Below are 26,607 nucleotides of genomic sequence, written 5' to 3'. Positions count from 1 at the left end.
CCAAACAAAAAAAGCTGCTTTTGAAGAAGCTTTCGTTTGCCATATACCGAATGTGGTCATTCTGGGACTCGTTAAAACTTGTTGAAACGACCTGGCACTGAATCTACCTTTCTTGGAGGGACTCTAGTTCATCTTATCTTTAGTACCCTCAATCAGGCTTATAGAATACAGTGCCACATAAAACTCTGTGTTAGCCTCCAACTCCTAATATTGGGCTTGCCTAATGAAATCCACATTCCATTGAAGGGAGCCACTAGAGAAGACCAAGACGTCAGATTCGCTCGAGTGAGCTCAAAAAGGGCAGGGAAGGTGTCTTAAAGGCTTTGTTCACCAGACCATTTGTCGTACCAAAATCTGACGCGAGATTGTCTCCCACCACAATATGTGCATGTCTCTGGAAGATCTCCCAACCTTTTCTAATATATTTCCACAAACCCACCCCATGACTACAATGCCCATTTATAAAATTAGGATATTTTAAACCAACCTATAAATTTCCCTGTCGTGACTCGAAGTCTGGACATGGTCCCCACTCTGATATTAATAATAGGTCATTAATGTGATACAAATACTGGAGTCTATCTTTACTTATAAATAAAAAATACTGGAGTCTATCTTCTGAAAAAACAAAAACTAGAGTCATGATATTATTGTAGAACTCCATTTCAGGTGGAAGCCATAAATCGCAAACATAGACGTTCAAATTTACCAACTGTCGTGCCCTTATCCCCTACGATCTTGGCTACTTCTTCCAAATAGTTACAAACAGTTATCTACATAGCCGTTACAGATAAGCACAATAACTGATTGTATACGCAATAAATGATGACAATACCTGATAATGAAATGAATTTTCCAGCCATTTGCTGCCTTATTTTCAATTTTGCATACTTGCAATTTGCAATTAGGCCCTCTAACGAGTCACGGTCTATCACAAGCACAGTAGGACCTCTGTGGTGCAGTGAAGTCTTTCTCTTAATCCACTATTTTACTAGAAGACTCCTATTTTTTGAGCTAGTCTACTCATCAGTTTGGAATAACCTGCTGAATACACATTTCTGCAAGTTTCATGGTGTGCCTCAATCCTGATTATGGTACTTGTGCTTTACGTGGTGATGTTTATAAATATTGCATGCACCATACTGGATTTGGTTCAGAGCCTTTGTTGTTTTTCTCTGAATATGTTAGCTTGATTTTCATTGGGTATTGTGCTCAGAGGAACATGGCCGGTGATGATGTGAAAAAGTCTGATGCTAATGCCAGCGAAGGTGAGTATTTTTCCCCTGATGTAATTTGCGAGTTTTGCCTGATGGTATTTATGTATATGGCTAATTATGTGCGTGCATTCATGTGTATTTCTGGCCATTTTGAAAATCATTTCCCTTGTTCATTCATTTATCTTATGCTGTATAATTGATTTTATAGGGGGAAAAGGAAAGAGGTGAAGAAGGAAACTGGTTTAGGAATAACCAATTGCAAAGATGATAATTTTGGGGAATGGTATTCTGAGGTTTGTTTGAATGTTTCAATTGTGCATTACAGCTTTGGTTAAGTGTGTTTTTATATGTTTGATTATACAAGGGTTGGCAATTTGTGTTGCTGTGTTGGGTTTGGCTTGTGTCAAATCAAGTCCGTGTCATAATGAGTCAACCCTAATAACCCAATCCAGAATTAAACAGGAGATCTCTCAATCCTAATCTGTCGATTTCATGTTAGGTTTGTGTCAGATTTGTAGATTGTGACAAAAAATATCAGCTCTATATGCCGTGTGTCGGTTCGGGTTGTGTCAAATAAAGTTTGGAATGTATATGAATTAACCTTAACCTGATCCATTTAATTGGACGAGTCCAACCCCACCATCCTAATGTAGCGTTCAAGTTCCATATTGGGAATATAGATAACACACATAGAATGGGTATGTTATAGATGTTGTCATGGGTGCTGAGTCCTATTGGCTATATACTTGGTGAACTAGGTTTTTATAAGTGATTCTAGGGAAGCTTCAATTTGACTAGTCCTTTTGGGGTTATAGTGTAAATGTTGCGTTGTTCCTAATTTTGCAGATCATATAAAAAATTGATGGTCCTAATTCCTTACTATTTCATTGCCTCATTGTAATATATATCAGAATTTAAGAGAGAAAATTTGTAACACTCTAGTCCCAACATGGATAAGAGCACTCTCATTGGATTAACTAAAAGCTAAATCCATTGAGTATTTAGCTATTAGAGAGCAAAATATGCTCACAATGGATTAGCTAAATTCCAAATATTTGGAATTCCAAATTCCAAATATTTGGAATTTAGCTACAATGACTTTCAAAAGTTTTTCCAAATTTGAAGGTTATTGTACATACATCAAATACATATTTTATTAATTATTTATTTCTCCATTTCTTTCTATCACATATTTTATCATAATTGGTATATTAATTTAAGTTAGTGATATACTAATTTAATAAGAATATGATTATTAATTAAGATATAATAGGTAGAATTGTAAAATATGATAAAATAAAATAAATTAATAATTAAAAAAATTAAATATTTTTGAAATTATTAGTTGTTCATTACTATATAATGAATAAATATATAATTTAATGTGGAGATTTGATGTGAATAACCAAAATCAAATTCATCTTATATTATTTTATTGTTATATAATAAAAAAATAGCTATTCCAATGTGGAGATTTATGTGAATGGAATAGCTAAAAATCAAATTTCACTTACATTCATAAAAAATATCCTTTAACTTTGGCAAATCCAATGAGAGTGCTCTAACCCGTACAGAGTGGTTAGGTTATAAAGTAGTCATAGATATTCAGTCCTGCGTTGACTACTTACTAGCGATTTCCCAAGCTTGTTATACCTAACCCGTTTTGTGTTAAATTCCTTTTGGGCTTGTTGATCGTGTAAAAAATTGCCCGTCCTAATTACATACCATTTAATTACCTCATTACAATTTCTCAGATAGAGTAACTTATTCAATCATGGCAAGATCATTCACATACTAAGATCAAGAACTCTTTACTTTGGATAGAGAATCAATCCATCATTAGACATTATACATATGGTGTAGATAGTTTACAGATGCTAGGCCTTTTAGCCTTTTCATGTGCAAAGAAACAGACCACACAAAAGTACAAAATTTTTATATGGGAAGTGTCAGGTCTTAATCCATATGGTTCCTACTGACTTCAACGAAATATATGATTTTCAGGCCGTTTTCTATTAATCCTAATATTGGCCTTTGTAGGTAGTTGTCAATGGAGAATTAATAGAGTATTACGATATCTCGGGCTATTATATTCTGAGACCGTGGGTAATGTCGATCTGGGAGACCATGCAAGTGAGTTTGAATCCCTATTTAAATCCCTTATTTTATTCCTTAAGATTGATGTAGATGAAATTTTGTAAGCTTGGCTAAAAATTCCGATTATTTCAATCTGTTTGTGGAGTAGTGTATTTTTTCCCCTTCATTTTTCAGATTTAGCGTCTGAATGACTAATTTTATATTATTTTTGCATAAATTCTTTAATGCTAAAATAAAAAAAATGAACATCCAGAACTGCTACTTCCTACTTTTTGTTTCTCCAGGCGTATTGCATAAGGAGAAGGATCATGTGGAGGGTTTTACTCCTGAGGTGAGGCTTGAAATCTTCGTCCTTCACAATCTTTTGTTGCGGTATTTAAGCTGTGTTTGGATGTTGAACTAAGTTGAGTTGAGTTGAGTTGAGATGATAAAATATTATTAGAATATTATTTTTTAATATTATTATTATTTTGGGGTTTGAAAATTTTGAATTATTTATTATATTTTGTATTACAATTTGAAAAAGTTGTAATGATGAGTTGAGAGGAGTTTGGCTTCCAAACGAAGCTAATTTTACTATCTTGGGTTGGATACACTCATTTTGCATAGTATGAATGTTTCTCTTTATACTGATGTGATCATTCTGAACTCACTCTAGGCTACACTTATGGCACCAATGCTGGTGTCTATTGGAAACTGAAACATTCTCTTGAACTTTTTCCTTTTAAAAGTGCAATTTTATTGATCTTGGAGATATTATTGCTAATCTAGAGTCTAGCCCAACATGGTTCATTGTTTGTTTCTTTTGTTAGGACTAATTCTTACCATTGGATTCTTGGTCAGTGCAAAAGTTCATAATTTTTTTAAAGTGGGGCAGGATCTTAGAATACTTTATATTGGCGATTCTTGGTTGATTGAAATAGTTTGTTCCCTATTATTTTTTTGAATACTTCTGTTTTCATTGGCAAATTTGTTTTATTAGAAGAGAGGGTTGCCAACCTCATTAGATCTTGGGGTTCCTTAGGTTGCATGGGTGACAAAAACTGGGGATTTTGATTTGGAAGAGCACATTGCAATTCGCCCAACTAGTGAGACGGTCATGTATCCCTATTATTCCAAATGGATAAGGGGACACCGTGACTTGCCATTGAAACTTAATCAATGGTGCAATGTTGTGCGATGGGAATTCAGCAATCCCATATCATTTATCAGGTAGTCTTTTTCTCAAATTTTTCTTTTTTACTTGTCTTGATATTCATTTAGCCATGTTGATGGCATGCATTTGTTCCTGAAATGGTGATAAGATGATGTGAATTTGTCTCTGCTAATTGCTAAATAACCTTCGTTTAAGTTGGTTGAAATTGTTAAGATGACTTCTTGAGTTATCTAGAATACTGTATGGTAATAGGTTGCATGTGTTCTCTGATTCTAGGAGTCGTGAGTTTCTTTGGCCAGGAAGGGCATACAGCTTTTGCAACAAAAGAAGAAGCAGATGCTGAGGTATGAAACTCTGATCTTTGGATTGTTTTTTCCCCAAAATTGGAATCATAGAGGTTTATAGTTTATACATAGAAATTAATGGAGTTGGAAGAGCAAGAGACCAGTTGGTAACTTTTCCCTCCTCATGAATTGTTGATATGCGCTTCCATCCTAAGTTATTGTGTAGTCGCTTATCTTTTCATATATCTTAGAATTGTCATCCCCCCATTCGGTTCCTTTGAGGATTTCTTGAGAACATGTTTTTCTTTGTTTAATCTCTTCTATTCCGTTGCATTATGCAATGCATCTTGTTCTTGCATGCCCCTATCCCGAACCAAGTATTGCAGTTGCTTTGCGATCATGTCAAGTTGCTTACCACCTTTGAGAACCAAATTTTGTTTAGAAGAATTTCAATTGATAAGAAGCTTTAAATAAGAAATTAATTGATCTGGATAAATTTCTGGATATTGATAAGGAATAACAAAGAAAAAGACTTTAAGAATTTCTTAGATTGAAATCAGAATAGCCCAGTTTTTTCATAGTACTTGTTGTAATCTTTTAAGTTGTTTTCTGGGGTTTATGGGCTTATATTGTTAAAACACAGAAACCTAAATTATTTGATGTTGCTGGCAAAATGGTCATCTTCAATGAAGTTTTCTGAAAGCATGTGAAAAAGGGTGAACTCATGTGTCAGTGTGTACTAGCATCAAATGTTAGAACTGCAACAAGTGTGACATACTTGTAACTTTTATTTTGGTAAGTATGTGACATACTTTTAACTTATTATCACTAAAATAAATTTTTTTTTTTTTGGGAAAACCCTAGTGTGTCTGTGTTATGATTCCACTGTCCTGGGCCTACATATTTTTCCTTCTTTTCCCCTATAAAAAAAAAAAAATTATTCTAATCTTTTATATCTACAAAGAAACATTGGCACGTGAGTACCATAGTTTAACTGCATGGTCTATTTGGCTTATGGTTTATTGCAGGTTGTAGATATTTTGGAGCTTTATAGACAAATATATGAAGAATATTTGGCCTTTCCTGTTGTAAAGGGAAATAAAAGTGAATTGGAGAAATTTGCCGGTGGACTATACACCACTAGTGTTGAGGCATATAACAACTAAATCTGCTCATGCTTAATTCACTCTCTGTCATATTTGACAAGTTTAAAATCTTACTCTGAAACCTGTTTGTCAATATTTTCTGTGTACCGTATCTCAGGCATTTATTTCAAACAACGGTCGTGGTATACAAGGTGCAACTTCACATTGTTTGGGTCAAAATTTTGCAAAAATATTTGAGATAAACTTTGAAAATGAAAAGGGACAGAAGGGTATGGTCTAGCATAACTCATGGGCCTATAGCACTCGGACAGTAATTTTTCAACATCTATTAACTGTTTGATGAACTGTTGTAATTAATTAGCTTGTGCATTTCGTTGTGGTATATAATACAAAAAATGAAAGCATGCCTGGTCTCGGAGGATTTTTTTTGGTATATTTACTTTTTTTTCTTTTTTGGGGGGAGGGAGTGTTTAGATGGTGGGTCCGCACGGTGAATGTGTACATCAGTAGGATTTTTTTTATTGACATCTGCTACTACATATGACTACTTTTTTTTTTTAATTTTATTTTACTTGTTATGTTCATATTGGTGTGATGGTAATGGTTCATAGGGATGATAAAGGCTTGGTGTTGCCACCTAAAGTACCAACAGTCCAAGTTATTATAATTCTTGTGTCGTACAAAGATGCTAATACTCGGGGAATATTTGATGCCTGTGCTTCTGTAGTGGATATCTTGTCTGGGGCCGGTATTCGTGCTAAGGCAGACTTTAGAGATAACTATTCTCCTGGTTGGAAGTACTCACATTGGGAAATGAAAGGTGTTCCTCTAAGCATTGAAATTGGGCCTAAAGACTTGGCTAATAGTCAGGTTAGCCAGTCTATTTTGATTTTCTATCATTGTTACTTGCCATTGATTTGCAGAACCTATTGTCTTCTAATATTTATTCCTTAGTCGATCAACCAGATGAATTGTTACACCCTGGTTTTATTCATAGGTATGTGCTATTTGTTGTGATAATTCATTGAAAATAGACATCTCTAGAACCAACTTGGTTGAGCAAGTGAAAGAAATGCTTGATAATATCCAACATAACCTATTTGATGTTGCAAAACAAAAGCAAGATGCATGCGTTAAGACCATACAAACTTGGAATGAATTTGTGGAAGCACTCGGCCAAAAGAAATTGATCTTAGCTCCTTGGTGTGATGAGGAGGTATAATATTGATTTTTCAGCTTAGCAATTGCCTATATGGTTTTATATGTCCTACAGTATCTCAGGGTTTTCCATTGATTTCTTGTCCTTCGAATAATGGATAAATAGGTTTAATTTTTTCAATGGACATTTGCATACATTTCAAATATTTAGTTTTTTCAATGGACATTTGCACTCATTTAAATACTTGAAATGTATTTCTTTTAGGTTTTTCAGTTCATATTACTCTATTCCACACTATCAAATTGGGATGTTAAGTTATGTTTTGTTATGCATACTGCAGAATGGTCTCTTGAGAGGCTATGAACATTATTTTGATCTTCTCTTTCTTTCTTTTTTTCTTTTCCCTTTTTGTGCTTCTTATAAATTTGGTTAATCACGATTTATTTGCTATGTAACTCTTAAGGAGGTGGAGAAAGATGTGAAGGCAAGGACAAAAGGTGAGATGGGAGCCGCTAAGAGCCTTTGTTCCCCATTTCACTAGCTAGAGCTCCCAGAAGGTACTGGCCCCATGTTTCATGCAAGGGTTGTTTCATTTATTGGCTTTCATTTTCCACTTTGAGACGTCAACTCAACTTATATAATCTTCCACCATTTTTCTCAAGTTGATACTGCTCCAAATTTACCTGTTCTTGCCTCTGAAGATGATCAAAAATTGAAAGGGCCATGATGGTTTGTCTTAGAGTTGTCACTAGCTAGGCAATAGCTGCAGCTAGTTACCGCAACATGTGCACTAATTTCACCCTTTGGATGTTTAGTTCACTTGTTTTCTGATTTGTGTCATTGTTGGATATAATTAAGAATTTGTTGTGGTTAAGGCCATCTCTGGTCAATTGGTGCTGCAACAATGTGGGATTGATTGCAGCCATGACTGGAACCTTCATCGGTGTAAGTGTATCACAAAAATGTAGAATGTTACTTTCAAATGTCTCTCAAATAGAGGCGGGTATCAACCCCCTCAGGCTGGTTGGCAGCAGTTCTCACTGGGTGAATTGATGGGTGTTAGCCATTTAATATGATTCCTCAAACTGACCAATGATGGGTCATGAATTGCAGACAATGATTGTTGTTGATCGTTTTGTTGGTGGTGGCGAGAGATACTACCACCAGATTACTATACCTCTCCACTAGTAATCTAGTGGTAGTAATCTAGTGGAAGAATGTTGTGGTGTTTGAGAGATCTCAACACCTTGCCACCACCAAAAATAGGTGCCAGGGCTGTCAGGTTGGTTGAGCTTATCAGTTTTTCATACCCTATTTCCAAAAACCACCCTGAGTTTTTTGGAAACATTATTTTCGTTAGCCACCACTGCCTAACAACAAAAAGGAACCATTCTTGGGTCAATATCGGTCACGTTGGTGCTTGGGATTGGGTATTTTGCCCTCCCCTAGTCTCAATTATTCCTTGTGATATTTGTCTAATCTCTCTGACTGCTGTTATATTTCATAATCTAATTATTGATGTATTGCCTGGTAAAGTTTTCTTGAAAATATTTTGCCCTCCATTGAAAAATATTTGCATCACCAAAGGATCAAGAAAGCATGGTCAATAGTACTTGTGTTATTTTCTGAAAGTTGCATGTTAATCCAATGGTATGGTATACTTGATTAAAAAAATGATAACATAAACTACACTTGGTTTGGATGTTTGCTCCAACGTCTGGCAACATTGTTGTAAAATGGCTATTCCTTATGAAATATGATATTTATGTCAGTTACAGTGTAGGATGATGCAACATTGTGCCACTGAATGAACAAGTTTCTCTGAGACATTTATGTGCTCTGAATGATTCATCACACACGAGTTTGATTGTATGTTTATTCTGAATTTTTTCACAGGTACTAAATGCTTTGCTTCTGGAAAGCCTGCAAAAAAGTGGACATACTGGGGCCGAAGTTACTAGATTATTGGGTTCTGGCACCAATTTCTTCTAGTTTCTCAACCAGTTTGGCATGCCAAGAAATCAGCAATGCTAAAAAACTAGACATACAAGGAATGAGCTTGACAAAGCATCTGTAAATACCATAAAATACGTTGCTCAACATAGGTGTAATATTACACAATTTTATTTATGTTTTTGGGTGCTATCTCTGGTCGTTTGTTCGTTCGTTTTTTTTTTTCCATTTTTTATTTGGTAATTTAACATTGTGTATATATTTGTTTCCAGATTTTTTAAATGAAATATTTAAGTTATGAGGAAAAAAATAAACATTCTATGGGGACATTTTTTTGGATAAGGAAAAATATATAATTCTAAGAGAGAAAAAATGCAAGTTCACAAACAAATCATAGGGTAACTCGGCCAAAATTTAAAATTATAAATATAAAAGAAGAAGAAGAAGATGATGATGTGTTTTTCAAAGATGTGAGGTGGTATGAGTTTTCTTGAGTTTTTTAATTTGGCTTTATTAGCAAAACAAAATTGTCAATTGATTCAAAATCCTAATTCCTTGTTGTCCTGTAAAATTAAGTATTTCCCTTCCACAGATATTTTTTTTCATTCACATTTGGGTGGTAAGCCCTCATATGTATGGATGAATATTTGTGTTGCTAAATCTCTTTTGCTAGCTCGGGGTATTTGGAAGATAGGGAAGGGTGCTGATGTAAAGATAACTCAAGAAAAATAGTTCTCAATTTTCTGGTTACCTGAGTCTTTTCCACCAAATTATGTCATTCATGATGATTCGAAAGTTAATATACTTATGCATCAACCATTATTAACGTAATGGTTATTGGGATGTGGATTTGATTCAATCTATATTTCTTCCTTTGTTGCTAACACTATTGTATAACTTCTTTTATTGTCAAGGGGTTGGGGTGATAAGTTTGTATGGACTGACACTAAAAATGACATGTATTCACTAAAGTCTAGATATCATCTTGCAATCACATTATTTGATTATACTGTTGGTGCTGGTAGTTCTGATTTTTAAGGTTCTTCATTCTTTTGACATCAATTTTGGAATTTAAATCTTCCGAATAAAGTTAAGAACTTTGAGTGTAGAGTATATAAGGATAGTCTTTCTACAAAACTGAATCTGCTAAAAATGGGTGTTATTTCTAATGCAGATTGTTCTCTTTGCTCATTGGTAGTGGAAGATTGCCGTCATATTTTTGGTACTGTCCAAATGTGAAAAAAATTGATGGCTGCACATTGTCCTTTTGTTATGCCTTTTCTGGAGATTGTTTGTAATTATTCTGATCGAGTTGGGGTTTTGATGCAATATCATATAACTTCGGTTTCACATTTTATTACTATTTCTTGATGTGTTTGGCAATATAAGAATATAAACTTATTTCAGAATTCTAACTGTATGCTTAATGATGTGGTTGATAATTGTTTGACATATGTCGAGGGTTACACTACCATTAAATTGCATCAATCGATTGTATGTAATAATATCATTTTTTCTTGGAAACCTCCTTTGCAAGGCTCGATAAAACTTAATTTTGATGGTCTTTATTTCATTCTTCTGATTTTGAGTGTGTGTGGGCTATTTTAAGAAATGATAAATGAGGTATTTTATTTGCTTTGCATCATAAAGAATTTTGAATGTTTGAAGTGGATGACATTGAGGCTTTGGTTGCTTTTAGGGGTTTACAGATGATCTCGCATTTGGTGTTTTCCAGTTCGTTATTGGAATGAGATTTTTTGTTTGTGATTGAAGCTATTATCTCTAAAGAATCTAACTCTTCTAGAAAGGAAAATATAATATCTAGATCCAAATATTTCTTTATTCTTTTGAGGACTTTGATGTACTTCATGTTGGGAAACAAAGTAAATTTACTTGCGAGACATACTCGTCTTATGGATAATACAATTTAAGAGTAGTTTTGATTCAGAAATGAGTTGAGATGATTTGTAAATAGTAGAATAAAAGTTGAATTATATATTATATTTTGTATAGAAATTTGATAAAATTGTTTTGAAATTTGAAAAAGTTGAATTGTTTATTATATTTTGCGCAGAAATTTGAGAAAATTGTAATGATGAGATGAGATGAGTTGAGGTGAGTTTTGAATGCAAATGAGGCCTAGTAATAATCTCAATATCCAAATTTTATTTAATCCAGAGTCTTATTAGATACTGATGTGTAATTACATGGTTTATCGTCATAACTATTTCCGTTATTCTATGAATGAAATTGTTATGTTCTCAAACGGAAAAAAAAATAAAAAATAAAACCCGAGGAAGGATAACACTGCCACTCCAAAAGAAAACCAGGCCAAATCCACAAAGGATACCACTCAACACCGTTACACAAAACCGGGTAGGAATTAGGAAAGCCCCACTTGGAAAAAATAAAAAATAAAATCGAATAATCATATTGATTAATTTTTATATTTTATAAAGTTATTTAAAATATAAATATTATTCCATGCGATTAAAGAAGATAGATTTGTAGTTTAGCATAATTTATTGATTAACATTAGATATGGCCTCGTTTGTTTTCAGGAAAATTTTTAACTCGTCTCATCTCATTTAATTATTATAATTTTATCAAATTCTCATACAAAATAAAATAAATAATTTAATTTTTTTAAATTTTAAAATAAAAATAATATTAAAAAAATATATTTTAATAATATTTTATTCAACTTTTTAATTTTAATATCATCTCATCATCTGTAAAAACAAACGAGTCAGTTACGTTGTGTAAATCATGAGTAGTCTCTTTAAAAAAGAAATTTAGAACGCACAATCTCTAATACAAAAAGTTGAACTCACTGTAAAAAAAAAATTCAAATTTTTCCTATGAATCTTAAGGCGCCGTTTGGATTCACAACTCACCTCAACTCATCTTATTTTATTATTATAATTTTTTTAAATTTTTATATAAAATATAATAAATAATTTAATTTTTATTTTACTATTCATAAACTATCTCAATTTATCTCTAAATTCAAACCACTTCATATACTCTCCTTTCTTTTTAAAGAGACAGTGCGAACCTTACATGTAGAAATCATTTGAAGCAAATTACTATACCGCCCAATGATTATTGTTCTATTTGCCGCTCAATATTTGTTTTTTAACTTATTGATTAAAGAAATAATTTTAAGTTTATTAATGTATTTTTTATATTTTTTAAAAATAATAAAAAATATAAATAAAAAAAATATTATTTTTACACTAGCGGTCATTCGCAGCGATAAGCTGCAAGCGGCACAACTGTGGAGCTCAATCATTTTTCTAATTCAATATGAATATTTTCTTGGTCACTGCAAAGAAATAATTTTAAAATCCAATCTAATACAATTTTTTAAAAAATAAAAATAAGATCTTATATAAATTTTTTAATAATAAGCCCATTTATTTATTCCAAGAGACCCCATTTATTTTAAGAATCTACCATTAATTGTTGTTGAAAATTACCCTTAGACCAGTTGATCTTTCTAGTCCGTTCTTGCCTTATCCGCACCCCTCTCTCTCTCTCTCTCTCTCTCCGTTTATTTCTTTTGAAACTTCTGCAAACCGGAACAAAGCCTCGGCCTCCTTTGTAGTGAACAGAAACGCAATATGAAACAGAGTACCAACGATTTCGAGCATAACACAACGTTTCGCTGCAAATTTCTTTACTTGTTGCAATAACTCCTTGTTCTTGACTGAACCCAATCATCCCATATCTTGGCTTTTGCTAAAATTTTAAAAAATGGCATCTTCACTCTCTCTTTCACCTTTAGTGAAGCACTACCACTACCTCTCTGTTTCACCTTCCTCTTCTAAGTTCCTTCACGCCCACAAAGATTACTACCAAATCTCCCACTTGGGGTCGTCGAAATACCTTCAAATGTTTGATGTTGGAGCCAAAACACCGAAATTGAAAGGTAGTAGGAGCGGGCGGATGCGTGCAATGGCTTCGTTGGGAGGGCTTTTAGGTGGGATATTCAAAGGGAACGACACTGGAGAATCCACTCGGCAGCAGTACGCCTCAATTGTAGGTGTCATCAATGGAATGGAAGCTCAGATGTCGGCATTGTCGGATTCGGAGCTAAGGGATAAGACGCTGATGTTGAAAGAACGAGCTCAGCGGGGTGAATCTTTAGATTCCCTTTTAGCTGTAAGTTTTATATGATAAACTCTTATTGCCTGTTATTATCATTTGTTTTTTAAATAAAAATACTTTTTCTTGTCTTTTCATATAGTGTAATCGTAAGTTTGGAGCGGGTTCGATTGTAATTTGACCCAGAATTTATTGAATATTATAAATCCTAATACAAATGTAGTCTGTACAAAATGTTAATTGCTTACATTGTCTTCATGAAGGAACCAGGGAATTTTGCTTGCAATTTTTTCCTTTTTATTTATGCTTTTCTTGTTGTTTGTGGTTCCAATTATAGCTAATATTTTTTTTTTATAAGTAAAAATATATTAATATCAATAGGCGTAACCAATTAAGTGTATACAAGAGAGAACACCTAGCCCATAATAGAGAGCCCCCAATTATAGCTAATATATTTGTTGCTTTTGACTATAACAAGAGGCACTTTTATTGCAGGAAGCATTTGCTGTTGTCAGAGAGGCTTCAAAACGGGTGCTAGGCCTTCGTCCGTTCGACGTCCAACTGATAGGTAAAACTGCTATGCATAATTATTCTCTCCCACTTCTTCCTTTTCAAGTCCAACTGATAGGTAAACACTTGTTAATATACAATCCTGTGCTCGCTGTTTGGAACCATTTTTGTCTGTTGAATGTTCCATGCTATCCCCTATGGTTCGTCAAGCCTCAATGTAACAAGAAGCACACATTCTGCATTGTCAATGCATAGTAGCCTGAATACTTCCATATCTAGAATTTTGGGGTTTGTCGTGTAGTTCACCTGATGTCCATATTAAACCTCAACACTTGTATCCACATCAATATTTAAGGTTGTGTATGCATAGTCATAAGTGGCCAGTGTATGTTCAATAAGCTTTCGTTATGCAGGTGGCATGGTTCTTCATAAGGGAGAAATAGCTGAAATGAGGACTGGAGAAGGAAAGACCCTTGTTGCTATTTTACCAGCCTATCTAAATGCATTAGCGGGAAAAGGAGTCCATGTTGTGACTGTAAATGATTATCTTGCTCGACGTGATTGTGAATGGGTTGGTCAAGTTCCTCGTTTTCTTGGATTGAAGGTTGGCCTAATCCAACGTATGTCTCATTCTTTTATTTTTGTCATACTCCATGTTCTGTGTACTTTAATATCTATTGCCATGCATTTTTTTAGATGGATGGATGCTCACATGTGATCTTTCGGGGATTGGTTATTTTAAAGTTTTTGATTTTATTTGTTTGAGTGCATTTGTGCCCTTTTTTGATGAGCTGTTTGTTTGTTGTCCCAAATCGATTCCTTATTAGGTAGAATTAGCCTCGTTTGTTTTCACAGATGAGATGAGATGAGTTGAGATTAAAGTTAAAAGTTGAATAAAATATTGTTAGAATATATTTTTTTAATATTAATTTTTTTTTTGGGATTTGAAAAAATTAAATTGTTTATTTTATTTTGTATGGAAATTTGAGAAAGTTGTAATGATTAGATGAGTTGAGATGAGTTAAGAGGAGTTGTGAAAACAAACGAGGCCTTAGGCTCTCCAATTGTAAACTTGACTAGTCCTTTAGGGGTATAAACCCAAATATGGTTTGGGCTTTCCCTAGTTTGTTATATGCTTTCTCACTTCTTTTTAGTACATGAAAAATTGTACCTGTGGAGGTTGCTTGGTGCTGCTATAACTTAACAACTAAAAAGTTCTGGATTGAACTTCAGCCCCTTCGAGTTGGCCATGGCCTCAACAGGCGAAACTTGAGTTTGATTGCAGTGAAGCATGTTAGTGCTTTACTAATAAGATAGAAAGGGTTTTCCACTTCATATTAAATTTTTTATTTCTCCTCCCTCGTGCAATTTATTCTATTTTTTAGCACCTCTTATGATTGACAGTGCATAATGCCAAATGTCGAGGGAAGCCTAAAGAGAGGGCATTATGAAGACGTTCTCATAGAGGGTGTTTCGGGTGGAGTATTAGTCTACGGGAATCAATGGGTTGGGGTTGGGGAGGTGTGTTTTATTCCAACTTGGGCTTGATGTATTTTGGGTAGTTTTCACGGGCTTTTTGGGTCAGTAGGAGCTCTTTAGTATGGGTTAGGTGTTTTCTTGTATACATCCAGTGTACTTGGTTACTCCTATTGATATATATAATATTTTTACTTATAAAAAAAAAATAATGCCAAATGTCAATGAATTGTGCCTGATTTGAAGATCACTCTTCTTTTCATTTTGTTATCTGTGCCCATCATTTTTCCGCTTTAATAAACATTAACGATGGAAAATATTCTTATACTGTCCAATTATACATATATTTTAATTTATAAAATAGTAGTAGCTTTCGAGTTTTCATTTTGATTCTAGTCGTTGGATGCTTCTAGTTGACTTGTTGAACCGTATTGATCTGCATTCTTCTTATCTGGGGAGTTGATATTTTTTTCATTAATAGTCCATGGTTACTGCTTCTACATATTGCCTTGCCAAATTTGCTTTTCATTGTTAGCTAACAACTGGATGCATTTGTGGCAGAGAACATGACAAGTGAACAAAGAAGGGAAAATTATTTATGTGACATCACATATGTGACCAATAGCGAGCTTGGTTTTGATTATTTGAGAGACAACCTTGCCACGGAAAGTAATTCTTTCTTTACTGTGCTATTTTGTACGATTATCACTTGATTGCATGAATTTCAATCAATTTAAAGCTTGCTAAATTTCATTTCTGCCTTAGCTGAAGGAATTTTCTGGCAATGTACAGAGCGTTGAGGAGCTTGTTATGAGGGGTTTCAGTTACTGCGTAATTGATGAGGTTGATTCCATCCTTATTGATGAGGCCAGAACTCCTCTCATCATATCTGGATCTGCAGACAGACCTAGTGATCGTTATTATAAAGCTGCAAAGATAGCTGCAGCCTTTGGACGGGATATGCATTACACTGTAAGACTACTAAGCATATATTTCAATTAATGTATGTTCATTTTTTTACAGGTTTTCTTCCTCAACTAACGAATAATATTGGACCCAAAAACGGTGAATCAGAATCATCTCATGAAGTGTTCAATATAAGTTGATTCTGCACTGGTGCTGGGGCACTGTGTCAGGCATAAATAACTTCGCAACACCCGTCCATGTGCCAAACATGCTATTGACGTGCACATAATTTGACAGTTTGATTTGGCATGAACATGTGTGACTGCTATTGTTTGGAGAAAATGGATCAATAGGAGAAGAGTTATTCTATTATCATACCGAAAAGGGAATAAAATTGCAACAAAAACTACAATATAGATTTTCCTTTTAGGAAGAAATAGAAATGGCCATTCTTGAAAGACTTGTGTTTGAGTAAGACGTTGATTTTTAGGTGGAATGAGAAAGAGAAGTGTTAGAAGAAGGATATGATTATATTTTGCAAACTTGTGTGGTTCACTTTTATGCATTAATATGTAATTTATAGTTAGTTTGTCCTTGCAACATCTGTGTCCTGTATTTATAGGAATCCCCAGTTTCCCACATCATTTCCATTCACTGTCTGATCTGTCTGGTAACCAAGTTCATAAGTTTACATCAGTAACTTAACTATATCCACCCATCTTTCGTTGATCCCATGTAGGTTCCATTATGAAATACTTTTAAAATAGATTGTCCTTGGACTTAATAGCGAAGTAGATGCATCATGGATCAGGGAGAAATATAAATATTTTCATTTTTTTCTTACCAAGGTTGTTGTTGCAGGTAGATGAGAAGCAGAAGACAGTTCTACTAACTGAACAGGGTTATGAAGATGCTGAAGAAATTCTGGCTGTAAAGGATTTGTATGATCCTCGAGAGCAGTGGGCATTATTTGTTCTGAATGCAATAAAGGCCAAAGAATTATTTCTTAGAGATGTAAACTATATTATCCGTGGCAAGGAGGTTCTAATAGTGGATGAGTTTACTGGTCGAGTCATGCAGGTGAATCTCCATCTAGGTTCTGTGTCTCACAAAGAAAGTTGTTAGCAAGTCGAGAAATTTGTGAAACTGGATGCTTTGCATATGATTGTCGATTGTTCCTTTCATTTACCCTTTTCACTAGAGGAGAAAGAAATGAATTTCACATAGAAGTCACGTTCTCCTTCCCTCAGAGATTTCTGAAAAAGATCTGATATCATAACCAATATGGATCCTGTAACTTATTCAGACATGCGTATAAACAACTTTTCTTTGAACAGGAAATTCTATACAGAATTCTTTAGGCAATGCATTTACCTGCTTCTTTTCTCTTTCATTGTAGAAATCTCTGTATTTCCTGATGCTTCTTTCTATATGGATACAAAGGTAACTGCCCTCAGCAGACAAGGTGGAGAGTGGTTTATTTTCTTAGATCACAATAAGGTGTAAACAATTTCACCCCCAAATTTTTTGAGATTTCTACATCTCGGTTTTTAACCACCAATTTCTCTAAGCATCTGGAAATGACTTATCATGGGCTTATGTGATGAAGAATGATTTGCTTGGGAAAAAAATCTGGTGCTTATGTGGGCAGGTCACTTCAATTTTCTAACTAGAGAAGGAGATTTTCCTACAAGAGGAATTCTACTCATCAGCCACTATTCACTCCCACAGCCCACATCTATAGCTTTTTTTTTTTTTTTTTTTTCTCCATAGAATGTGGGGGTGTTTTTCATAAGGTGTGGGGTGTGGGGTAGTGAATAGTGGCTGATGAGAAGAATTTTTCTTTCCTACAAATGATGAACAGTGCAGCCAGTCCCTAATCATTAATTGGTCCTTCCTGTTGAGGCTGACATTGACATTTATCTGTTCCAAGTTGGGTTTATACGATATATATACTCCGCTCCAGCTTAAGGGGAGTGTTAAAGAATAACTGTATTTTGTGTACCCCATCTATAAATGTCAAATGAAAGCTAAGTTAATATATTGCAAGAGTAAGAGGGTAGGGAAGATCTTTGAATCACCTACCATTTTTGCTATTTTCCCTCTTCGTTCTCTCTATGACCTAACTTCAATAAAATTAACAATGATGCTAGGATAGATTTGGGTTAAAGAGTTTAATGAGTCTGTAAATCTGTTTAGCTCTGTGCATATGTAATATACAGTTTACTTGATGGTGTAGTTAGCAGAAGAGAATCCTTCTAAAATACACTGCATGTGGCAAGCACTTCAATGAGTTCCTTCAACTTACAGTTGCTTGTAAATATCGTAGCAGCATAAGAGTACAGAATGAGCGACTTTGGTTGTGCCAATGCCAAAACTATAAATCTAGGAATTAGATTCTCATTGCTGCATAATTGAAATTATTGGTCTTGTACATAATTCTACCATAATTATAATACCCATGGAATTACACACATATAAATCTCAAGGATATGAGGAAAACAAAGGTAAAAAGTAAGATGTTGATCTTCAAAGCACAACATAATGTCTATTGCTTGTCTTATTTGTTAGGGGAGGCGATGGAGTGATGGGCTTCACCAGGCAGTTGAAGCGAAAGAAGGTCTGCCAATACAAAACGAGACTGTAACTCTGGCTTCAATTAGCTACCAAAATTTCTTTCTCCAGGTGGGAGCTTTGTAGTCTCATTACATTAGCTGAAGAATCGGGAAAATTTATCCTCCATAACCAATGCCTTTTTCCTTTCATTATTGCAGTTCCCGAAACTTTGTGGAATGACTGGTACTGCTGCAACTGAAAGTACAGAATTTGAGAGCATATACAAACTTAAAGTTACAATTGTGCCTACAAACAAGCCTATGATAAGAAAGGTATCTCCTAGTGATCCATTCATATAAGAAATATCAACAGTGCAGCTGGTTATTATCATTGCAATGCAGATTGTAAAGCATAATCACTTTATGTGTACCGAGGCAAACAAAGAGGAACTATACTACCGGATTTTTTTTTCTTTTCAATGAAAAGAAAAAAATTAGATTTCCCTTAAAGGAGAGGCAATTTTTTTTCTTTGTTTTGACTTTTAAGTTTTCAAAATCCTGCCACCAGTTTAGTACCATTTTGCCTTTGGTGGGGCTGGGGTCAAACCATGACTCAACTCCATCTTGAGAGTGCCTCAAGTTCCTCTGCTCAGTGCCTGTAAAGAATCAGCCCCCCTTTACAGGCGCTCTGGAGGCCGGTCTAAACCCCTGTGAAGAGTTCCTTAGTGAGTTAAAATGCTACTGTGGTCATGCGGGGATAGAAGATACCAACATCTAGTCTCTCTCCCTCCCACCACTGGTGCCCTTTTTGCTTGTAAAAAAATGCCTGGAAAATATTTTTAGTGCAGATGTGAGTTTTGTTGATAATACAGAATTTATCTAAATATTTGAAGTCCATCAATTTCATTATGATCTCTTCATCTTTCAGGATGAATCTGATGTAGTTTTCAGGGCAACTACTGGAAAATGGCGGGCAGTTGTGGTAGAGATTTCTAGAATGCACAAGACAGGCCGCCCAGTGCTTGTTGGCACTACCAGCGTCGAGCAGAGTGATGTATTGGCAAAACAATTGCAAGAAGCTGGAATTCCTCATGAGGTGGGGCTTCTTATCTCTAGGGATACAAGCACTATAACTTGGGGGAATCTGACTTGCAAATAACTTTACAGGGATCAACCAAGTAGGATCTTAGGTCTTTTACTTACATCACTTTTCATGCTTGTGTATTCATTTTGTTAAATCAACCGCCATTCATTCTGAAAATCAGGGAATAAAACTGAACATCTCATTCAAGTCTTTTCTTTGTGGAGAACTTTAATGGATGTATATTTTAAAGGTTCTCAATGCGAAACCAGAGAATGTGGAGAGAGAAGCAGAAATTGTAGCACAGAGTGGTCGTCTAGGCGCAGTGACAATTGCTACCAATATGGCAGGTCGTGGTACAGATATAATCCTTGGTGGTAATGCAGAATTTATGGCAAGGTTGAAGCTACGTGAGATGCTTATGCCAAGGTATCATCTGAGCTTCAATATATGTTTTGTTTCTGATGGTTTTTATGTTACACAAGTTTCCTGCCTTGCCTCTTTATAGTTGACTTGTTTAACTCCATTTCTACTCTGAAATTTCTGATAGATGTATTCTGCATCAGCTACTAGATGATGCATCTTTAGACATGCATTGCAACCTTTTTAATATAATATAATCACAGAGTTGTTAAGCCAACCGAAGGAGTTTTTGTATCAGTGAAGAAACCTCCTCCAAAGAAGACATGGAAGGTGTGATTTTCGTTTTGTTCATGGTATTTGTAATTGTATTTTACATATGTAAATTTATTTTTCTGAAAGTTACAATTTTCTGTGACATGATTAATCCTGGAACTCATTATTTTATAATTTTCCAGGTGAATGAAAATTTATTCCCATGCCAATTATCAAATGAAAAAACCAAGTTGGCTGAGGAAGCTGTACAATTAGCTGTCAAAACATGGGGTCTGAGATCTTTAAGTGAGCTTGAAGCTGAGGAGCGCCTATCTTATTGTTGTGAAAAGGTGAACCTCTTTGTAGCTTCGATTTTGTTTCTTTTGCAGATCAACATTACAGACAATTAGAAAATGAATGAAATATGACCTATTTCTTCATGTGTTCCATGAAGTTATTTCTTCTATGTAATCGCAAAATGAAATATTTGTATCTTTGCATTTATAGGGTCCTGCTCAGGATGAAGTCATTGCCAAACTGCGTGATGCCTTTCTCGAAATAGTTAAGGAATTCAAGGTCTACACTGAGGAAGAGAGAAAGAAGGTTAGTTTTGATATTCCATAGTAAAGTTAAGTTGCTTCTCTTTGCTAGTGTTGATTACAATTTCTCTTTTGATACTTAATAAGTGTTGATTACAATTTCTTATATCTCCAAACCCCTAGGTTGTATCAGCTGGTGGACTTCATGTGGTTGGAACTGAGCGCCATGAATCTCGCCGCATTGACAATCAGGTCTAATTTTGTCAAATTGTTTAGTTTTTCCCATCAAACTCAGGGCTCTTCATCCACCTTTTTATTTGAAAATTTCCTCTCTACATATTCTTGACATGAGAATGCTTTTCTAGAACTTGATATAAATTGAACTTGCAATGTGTATTCATATAGCTGCGAGGTCGAAGTGGCCGGCAAGGGGATCCCGGAAGTTCGCGCTTCTTCTTAAGTCTTGAAGATAACATCTTCCGGATTTTTGGTGGAGACAGAATTCAGGTTCAAACTGTAGTTGCAGTAGGATAATTGTTTGTTTTTTTTTCTTTTAATTCTTGGTAAGTGGTTGTATCAGGATAGTGGGTAATGCTTCTTTAGGATATCATTTTAAAACAAAATTGTGGATTTTGCAATTTGTAGGGATTAATGAGAGCTTTTAGAGTTGAAGATCTACCAATTGAGTCCAAGATGCTGACTAAAGCTCTTGATGAAGCTCAGCGGAAAGTGGAGAATTACTTTTTCGACATTCGGAAGCAATTATTTGAGTATGATGAAGTTCTAAACAGCCAAAGAGACCGTGTATATAAAGAGAGAAGACGAGCACTCGGATCTGATGATCTCCAAACTCTTGTTATTGAGTTTGCTGAACTGACAATGGATGATATCTTAGAGGTATGTTTCTAATATACGATTTTGGGTTTTTCTCCCATCTCCTCTCCTAACACCCCCCCCCCCCCCCCCCCCAAACACTTTTTCCCTACACCACCCAAAAAAATTCTGGTACAATTAACATGTATGCAATCCTCAAGTAAATCTCTTTTGTACTTCTATAATGAATAGGCAAATATTGGCTCGGATGCCCCGAAGGAAAGCTGGGATTTGGAAAAGCTCATTGCAAAACTTCAACAGTAAGGGGCACCCTTGCTTTTGTATTGGTTCAAAATTGACAAGAATTCTAATGGATGGCTAAAAAAGGTTTTAGTGTTGCAGCTTGTCACAGCTTTTGGTTTCTGATAAACTTGTAGATATGTTTAAATTAAATATTCTCCCAGCCAAATTCAATTGTTAAAATCTGAGATATTATCTTGTAAATTGAGCATTAATTTCTATCTAATTTGTGGGAATAATTTTAATTTGCACTATATAGTGTGGTGGATCTCCTTATTTTGCTTGGCCCAATTGACAATCGTATTGCTGTATTTTTAGGTATTGCTATTTTTTGGGTGATCTGACCCCAGATTTGCTAAGGAGCAAGTGTTCTAGCTACGGGAATTGCAGGATTACCTTCGTCTTCGTGGTCGTGAAGCATATTTGCAGAAGAAGGTTGGTATCATAGGCTGCTTAATCTGACTCTACTTTATTTCAAAACTTCAGTTCTTTTAGCTATAGGTGGTGTTCTTTTAGCATAATCAGATGACAGGAAACTTCAGAAAAGCTTGGTGTCCACCCGGTGTGGGATCCAATGTTTTGGCTTAATTGTGAATATGATATATATGGGTGATACATGTCAATCACTTGTTTCAATCACTTCTTATTTATTTTTCATTGAATGTTATTTTAGGATATTGTGGAGAAACAAGCACCAGGCTTAATGAAAGAAGCTGAGAGGTTCTTAATTTTGAGCAACATTGATCGTTTGTGGAAAGAACACTTGCAAGCTCTTAAGTTTGTTCAGCAAGCTGTAGGTTTACGTGGGTATGCACAGCGGGATCCACTTATTGAGTATAAACTTGAAGGCTATAATCTCTTCTTGGACATGATGGCACAAATAAGAAGAAATGTTATATATTCCATATATCAGGTTCGTGCAATATCTATGATTCACATGATGGTTTAAAATGACATCACGCCGCTTAAATATACCTGGTTGTTTTGTTCTAAATTATCTTGGTTTTTGGTTTGTTGGCAGTTTCAACCCGTGATGGTAAAGAAGGATGAGCAGCAAACACAAAATGAGAAATCAGGCAAAATTGGTAGGAGTAAAAATGACCCTGATCCAGTTGTTGCTGCGTAGTCTTCCTCATCAGTTACCAGCAACCAAGCTAGCGCATAAGATCTAGTAGATCTCTAGCTCTCAGAAAGAACAAGTTAAAAAGGCTCGAGTTCATTCTCATGTAAGTGCTCGTTTAATTAATTGCTCCTCAGACTTTTTGTGAGTACATGAGTCTTAAGTTATATCTATATCAGTAGATATGTACCACAATGATGTTTGTAAATCCACATGGTTTTAACATAGTAATTACATATTTTTCATTGAAGTTTGGATTTTCTCAAAGTGGGAATCAAGTAGGTGGAGCTGCACATCAACTATTACCCGGATTGATATTCACACTCTATGGCAGACTGTTAATGGAAGGTTTTTGTGTCAATGAACCAACGCTACCTAAACTATTATGTGGTGGAGGTTGTTACCTTCCATGAATTTTTTACTTCTCGCTAAACAATACGACTTTTTTTTTTGGGATCTACGAATTAAATAATATTGTTATAATTTTTGTCTCATCTTCCTGTTAGCTTTCTCTTGCCATAATGGTTTTTATCATAAATAGACTTCATTTTATTTAATGAAACCAAAGTTACATTTGTGACTAATCAATACGGGGAAAAACCAAGATTACAAGCCAAAATACTCATTTGTTTGGGACTTTCCCGCACACAAATTTTTTTGTGACGGACATTGTCTTAACTTCTATAAACTTTCTACTGACAAACCTTCTGGTTTGTCTTAGAGAAAACCACTATGTTAAAACAGAGCTAACAACCACCCTCCGTCCTCCAAACGAGGAAAGGGCAACCACTCATTATCCTCCAAAGGAGGAGCGAGACTCTTCTACTAAGGACATCAAGTCCAATAGCTTCTTTTTTTTTAACCTAAAGCAAAACAACATAACTGAAAATACATAGAAAATACTAAAAAAACAGATCTACAAACAAAATAGAAATTGGAAATGCACTAAGACCGAACAAAACACAAAAAAAAGAGGCTGTAGTGGTGCATGAAGGACACGTGCCACGCTGGAGAGTGTCGGGCGGTCAATCTTGAAGCTACCAAGCTCACTGACTCCAGAATCGCCACGCGTGGCGGCTGCAATGCACATCGTGTGGTGGCGCGTGGATGCCACGCGCGAACTTTGACCCGAGCATGTAGATCACGCGCCGCTCCTTTTGGGAGATCTTTGGCAAGCTGAATGATTGGCGGCTGGGGAAACCCTCGGCAGGGCCTGTGGCCCCTTTGGCCGCCAGAAAACTTCCAAACAGCGCTTCACCATGCTTTGACCAGAAGAAACAAAAGAAAACACAGATTGGAAAAGAAAACAACCTGAACATACAGAGCTGCTGGGCTGGGAGGGGGGAGGAGACGAAGCTCTCACCCCTCTCTGGCTGATTTCGGTTTGGAGGAGTTCTAGAGAGAAGGGGAGGTTCTCTCTCTAAAAGGGGGTCATATCCTAGATGTAGAAATAGAAGAAATCAAATATGCTTTATCGAAAGCAATGATATTTGTGCTTAAACTGAATATATAAAACATACAAATAAGGGGCTAATCCAACCATATTGTCTCATATGCAAGTCTGGAACACTGACATCAAATATCTATCTAGCTTTCAAAGCATTTCATGAATCCCCGTGATTTCCAAGAACATAAATATATACATAAGACCAATTTGAAGCCCGAGGAAAGTAGAGAACCACATCGTTGCAAAAAGTTGACATGCATATTTTCAGGGTCCTGAAAGAAACTATAAATCTCACAAGAACCAACAAACTGTGCGAGTTTGTTTCAAGTGGCTGACTCTGGACCGACGGCTCTCCCTTTCTGCCATGAGTTCGCATTACTCCTTTCATGTCTGTGCATCTTACGTGTCACTGACGGCTGCATCCGGCATTTCGTTTGTGTTCAGGCATTTGGTTTCACGATTTATTTCATCGCCATGAAGAATTTTCCCAAAAAGTTCATTAATGGCATTTCCTGTAGCCTGTATTTAGCGAGAGATTAGCAAGATTATGGTAAAGAAGAATAAGATGTTCACCTTGTAACTGGTGGCATTTACCTTCACTCCAATAGCAATGGCTGTTCTGAGTTTTACAAGTTCACCTAACCTTAAAGAGCCCCCTTTCTTATCTTTGACATAGATCAGTGGAACCCTCCTTGATGAGGCCAAGCTTGGAAGATGCTTTGTGAGCCACCGAGGGTTGCAGTCAGAAGCTAGCAACACGGCCTACAAACGCAAAACTAAATGCATTATATATGTCGGAATAGAAATATGTATTGGAAAATGAATGTTTAATGGGCAGGAAGAGTGATCGCTACATTAGATTAACCAAGAAGTATCCAAACAAGGTCTTGATATATTACATTAGATTTAATAACAGAAATTTCAAGTCATATCTATTCGGACGTGTATTTCAAAAAGACTAGTTAGTGTTATAATTGAGTTCTCTTAAAACTGTTATAAACAACAGCCATGTCATTCTGTTGTAGGTGGCACAATTCAATTCTCATACCTCTAGTTGAAATTAATTTCGATACAATTTCCAACAATTCAAGAAAAGTCCAAACCACGTTAGGATTTATGTTCCAAAAGAACTAGTCAATCTTACAATTACAGTTTGTCGAAATTATAATAATCTGCAATAATATTTGAATATTTCCCTTCCAAAAAATGTAAGATCACATTCACCATCTTTTCATTTTAATCCCTCAAGTTTGGATATGATTCCACAATGTTAGATAAACGAGGAATTTCACCGCACAAGAAACCAATCAAAAGGTGACCAACCTGAAGCTGAAATGAAGACACTTTACGATTGCTGCTGATTGAATGGGGCTGAGCAGGATAGCTTCCCACTTGAGGTATTGGTGCCATGCGTTCAAGGACGCGAGTGACATCATTGACCCCAATTGAGAACTGTTGCTAAAACAAAGAGAAACGCACATCTATCAGAGGAAGAAGTACTTTTAATGGTGAAGTTAACAATGTATAACCAAACACAAAATCGAAAAATCGGAAAGCAAACCTTGAACCATACTTTTTCAGGTAAGGAGTTCCCATCCAAGAGTCTTGCTGTCTCTGTCTCCCTGTACAATGTTTCCATCACATTGATGACTACTAGTGAATGAGAATCTGAATTCATAGACTAAACGACGTAAATTTGATAGAGCCTCAACAACACCACTTGGACTGAGAGGCAGACCCAATTCACGTACGTCAACAAAAGAGTAAATTGAAGCATGATAAGAGTATTATACCATTAACAAATTAAATCAAACAAGACCTCAGAAAAATAGGAAAAAAAGAAAACATAGAAATATGGTATTGGGTTCGAAGTTTAACCTCCGAATCGATTTTAGCAGACTAGCGAGACGTTCCCCTTCGTAACAACTGCATATATGAAGACGCTACCAGAGTTAGCATTCATCCACAACAAGTAAGAAGAAGAACTGAGTATTAGAAAAGAAACCCATGGCAGAAAAAGTGTCGTACTCTTGATTTTGAGGAGGAACAGAGCTTGCTTTTGAGATATCCGTGTGTTTTTTTGAAGCTTTTTTTCGTCTTGGCATGTTTGCCTTCGATCTTTGCTTTGCTCGCAAACTTGCTTGACGGCAAGCTCCGAGGACT

The 26,607-nt window shown here is 35.4% G+C and overlaps 3 protein-coding genes across 3 annotated transcripts; 2 read left to right on the top strand and 1 right to left on the bottom strand.

Annotated features, from left to right (window-relative positions):
* Positions 1-1,069: 1,069 nt before the first annotated feature.
* LOC121262007 (proline--tRNA ligase, cytoplasmic) lies at positions 1,070-9,162 on the top strand. Its single transcript, XM_041164453.1, is given in 13 exon segments — positions 1,070-1,320; positions 1,426-1,510; positions 3,258-3,350; positions 3,529-3,645; positions 4,339-4,526; positions 4,747-4,765; positions 4,767-4,814; positions 5,783-5,905; positions 6,018-6,169; positions 6,445-6,730; positions 6,858-7,076; positions 7,483-7,576; positions 8,916-9,162. Coding segments are annotated over 13 exon segments (1,740 nt in total). The 3' UTR covers positions 8,981-9,162.
* Positions 9,163-12,457: 3,295 nt separating this feature from the next.
* LOC121263325 (protein translocase subunit SecA, chloroplastic) lies at positions 12,458-23,247 on the top strand. Its single transcript, XM_041166159.1, is given in 21 exon segments — positions 12,458-13,139; positions 13,578-13,650; positions 14,006-14,212; positions 15,630-15,733; positions 15,861-16,040; positions 16,836-17,054; positions 18,546-18,659; positions 18,749-18,862; positions 19,458-19,625; positions 19,864-20,039; positions 20,237-20,303; positions 20,429-20,575; positions 20,733-20,828; positions 20,948-21,016; positions 21,170-21,271; positions 21,410-21,661; positions 21,830-21,897; positions 22,196-22,254; positions 22,257-22,312; positions 22,551-22,790; positions 22,899-23,247. Coding segments are annotated over 21 exon segments (3,024 nt in total). The 5' UTR covers positions 12,458-12,731; the 3' UTR covers positions 23,004-23,247.
* Positions 23,248-24,486: 1,239 nt separating this feature from the next.
* On the bottom strand, positions 24,487-26,585 carry LOC121263332. Its single transcript, XM_041166168.1, has 6 exons — positions 26,473-26,585; positions 26,323-26,370; positions 26,006-26,066; positions 25,768-25,902; positions 25,039-25,206; positions 24,487-24,963 (listed from the first exon to the last, which is right to left on the bottom strand). The coding sequence occupies exons 1-6, from the start codon at positions 26,547-26,549 to the stop codon at positions 24,844-24,846; spliced, it is 609 nt and encodes a 202-aa protein (XP_041022102.1). The 5' UTR covers positions 26,550-26,585; the 3' UTR covers positions 24,487-24,843.
* Positions 26,586-26,607: the final 22 nt, after the last annotated feature.

Source organism: Juglans microcarpa x Juglans regia, chromosome 4S, assembly GCF_004785595.1.
Source record: "Juglans microcarpa x Juglans regia isolate MS1-56 chromosome 4S, Jm3101_v1.0, whole genome shotgun sequence".
In the NCBI taxonomy this organism is placed as follows: Eukaryota; Viridiplantae; Streptophyta; class Magnoliopsida; order Fagales; family Juglandaceae; genus Juglans; species Juglans microcarpa x Juglans regia.
Note: the sequence above shows the minus strand (reverse complement) of the source record. Positions and strands in the feature narration are given on the sequence as shown.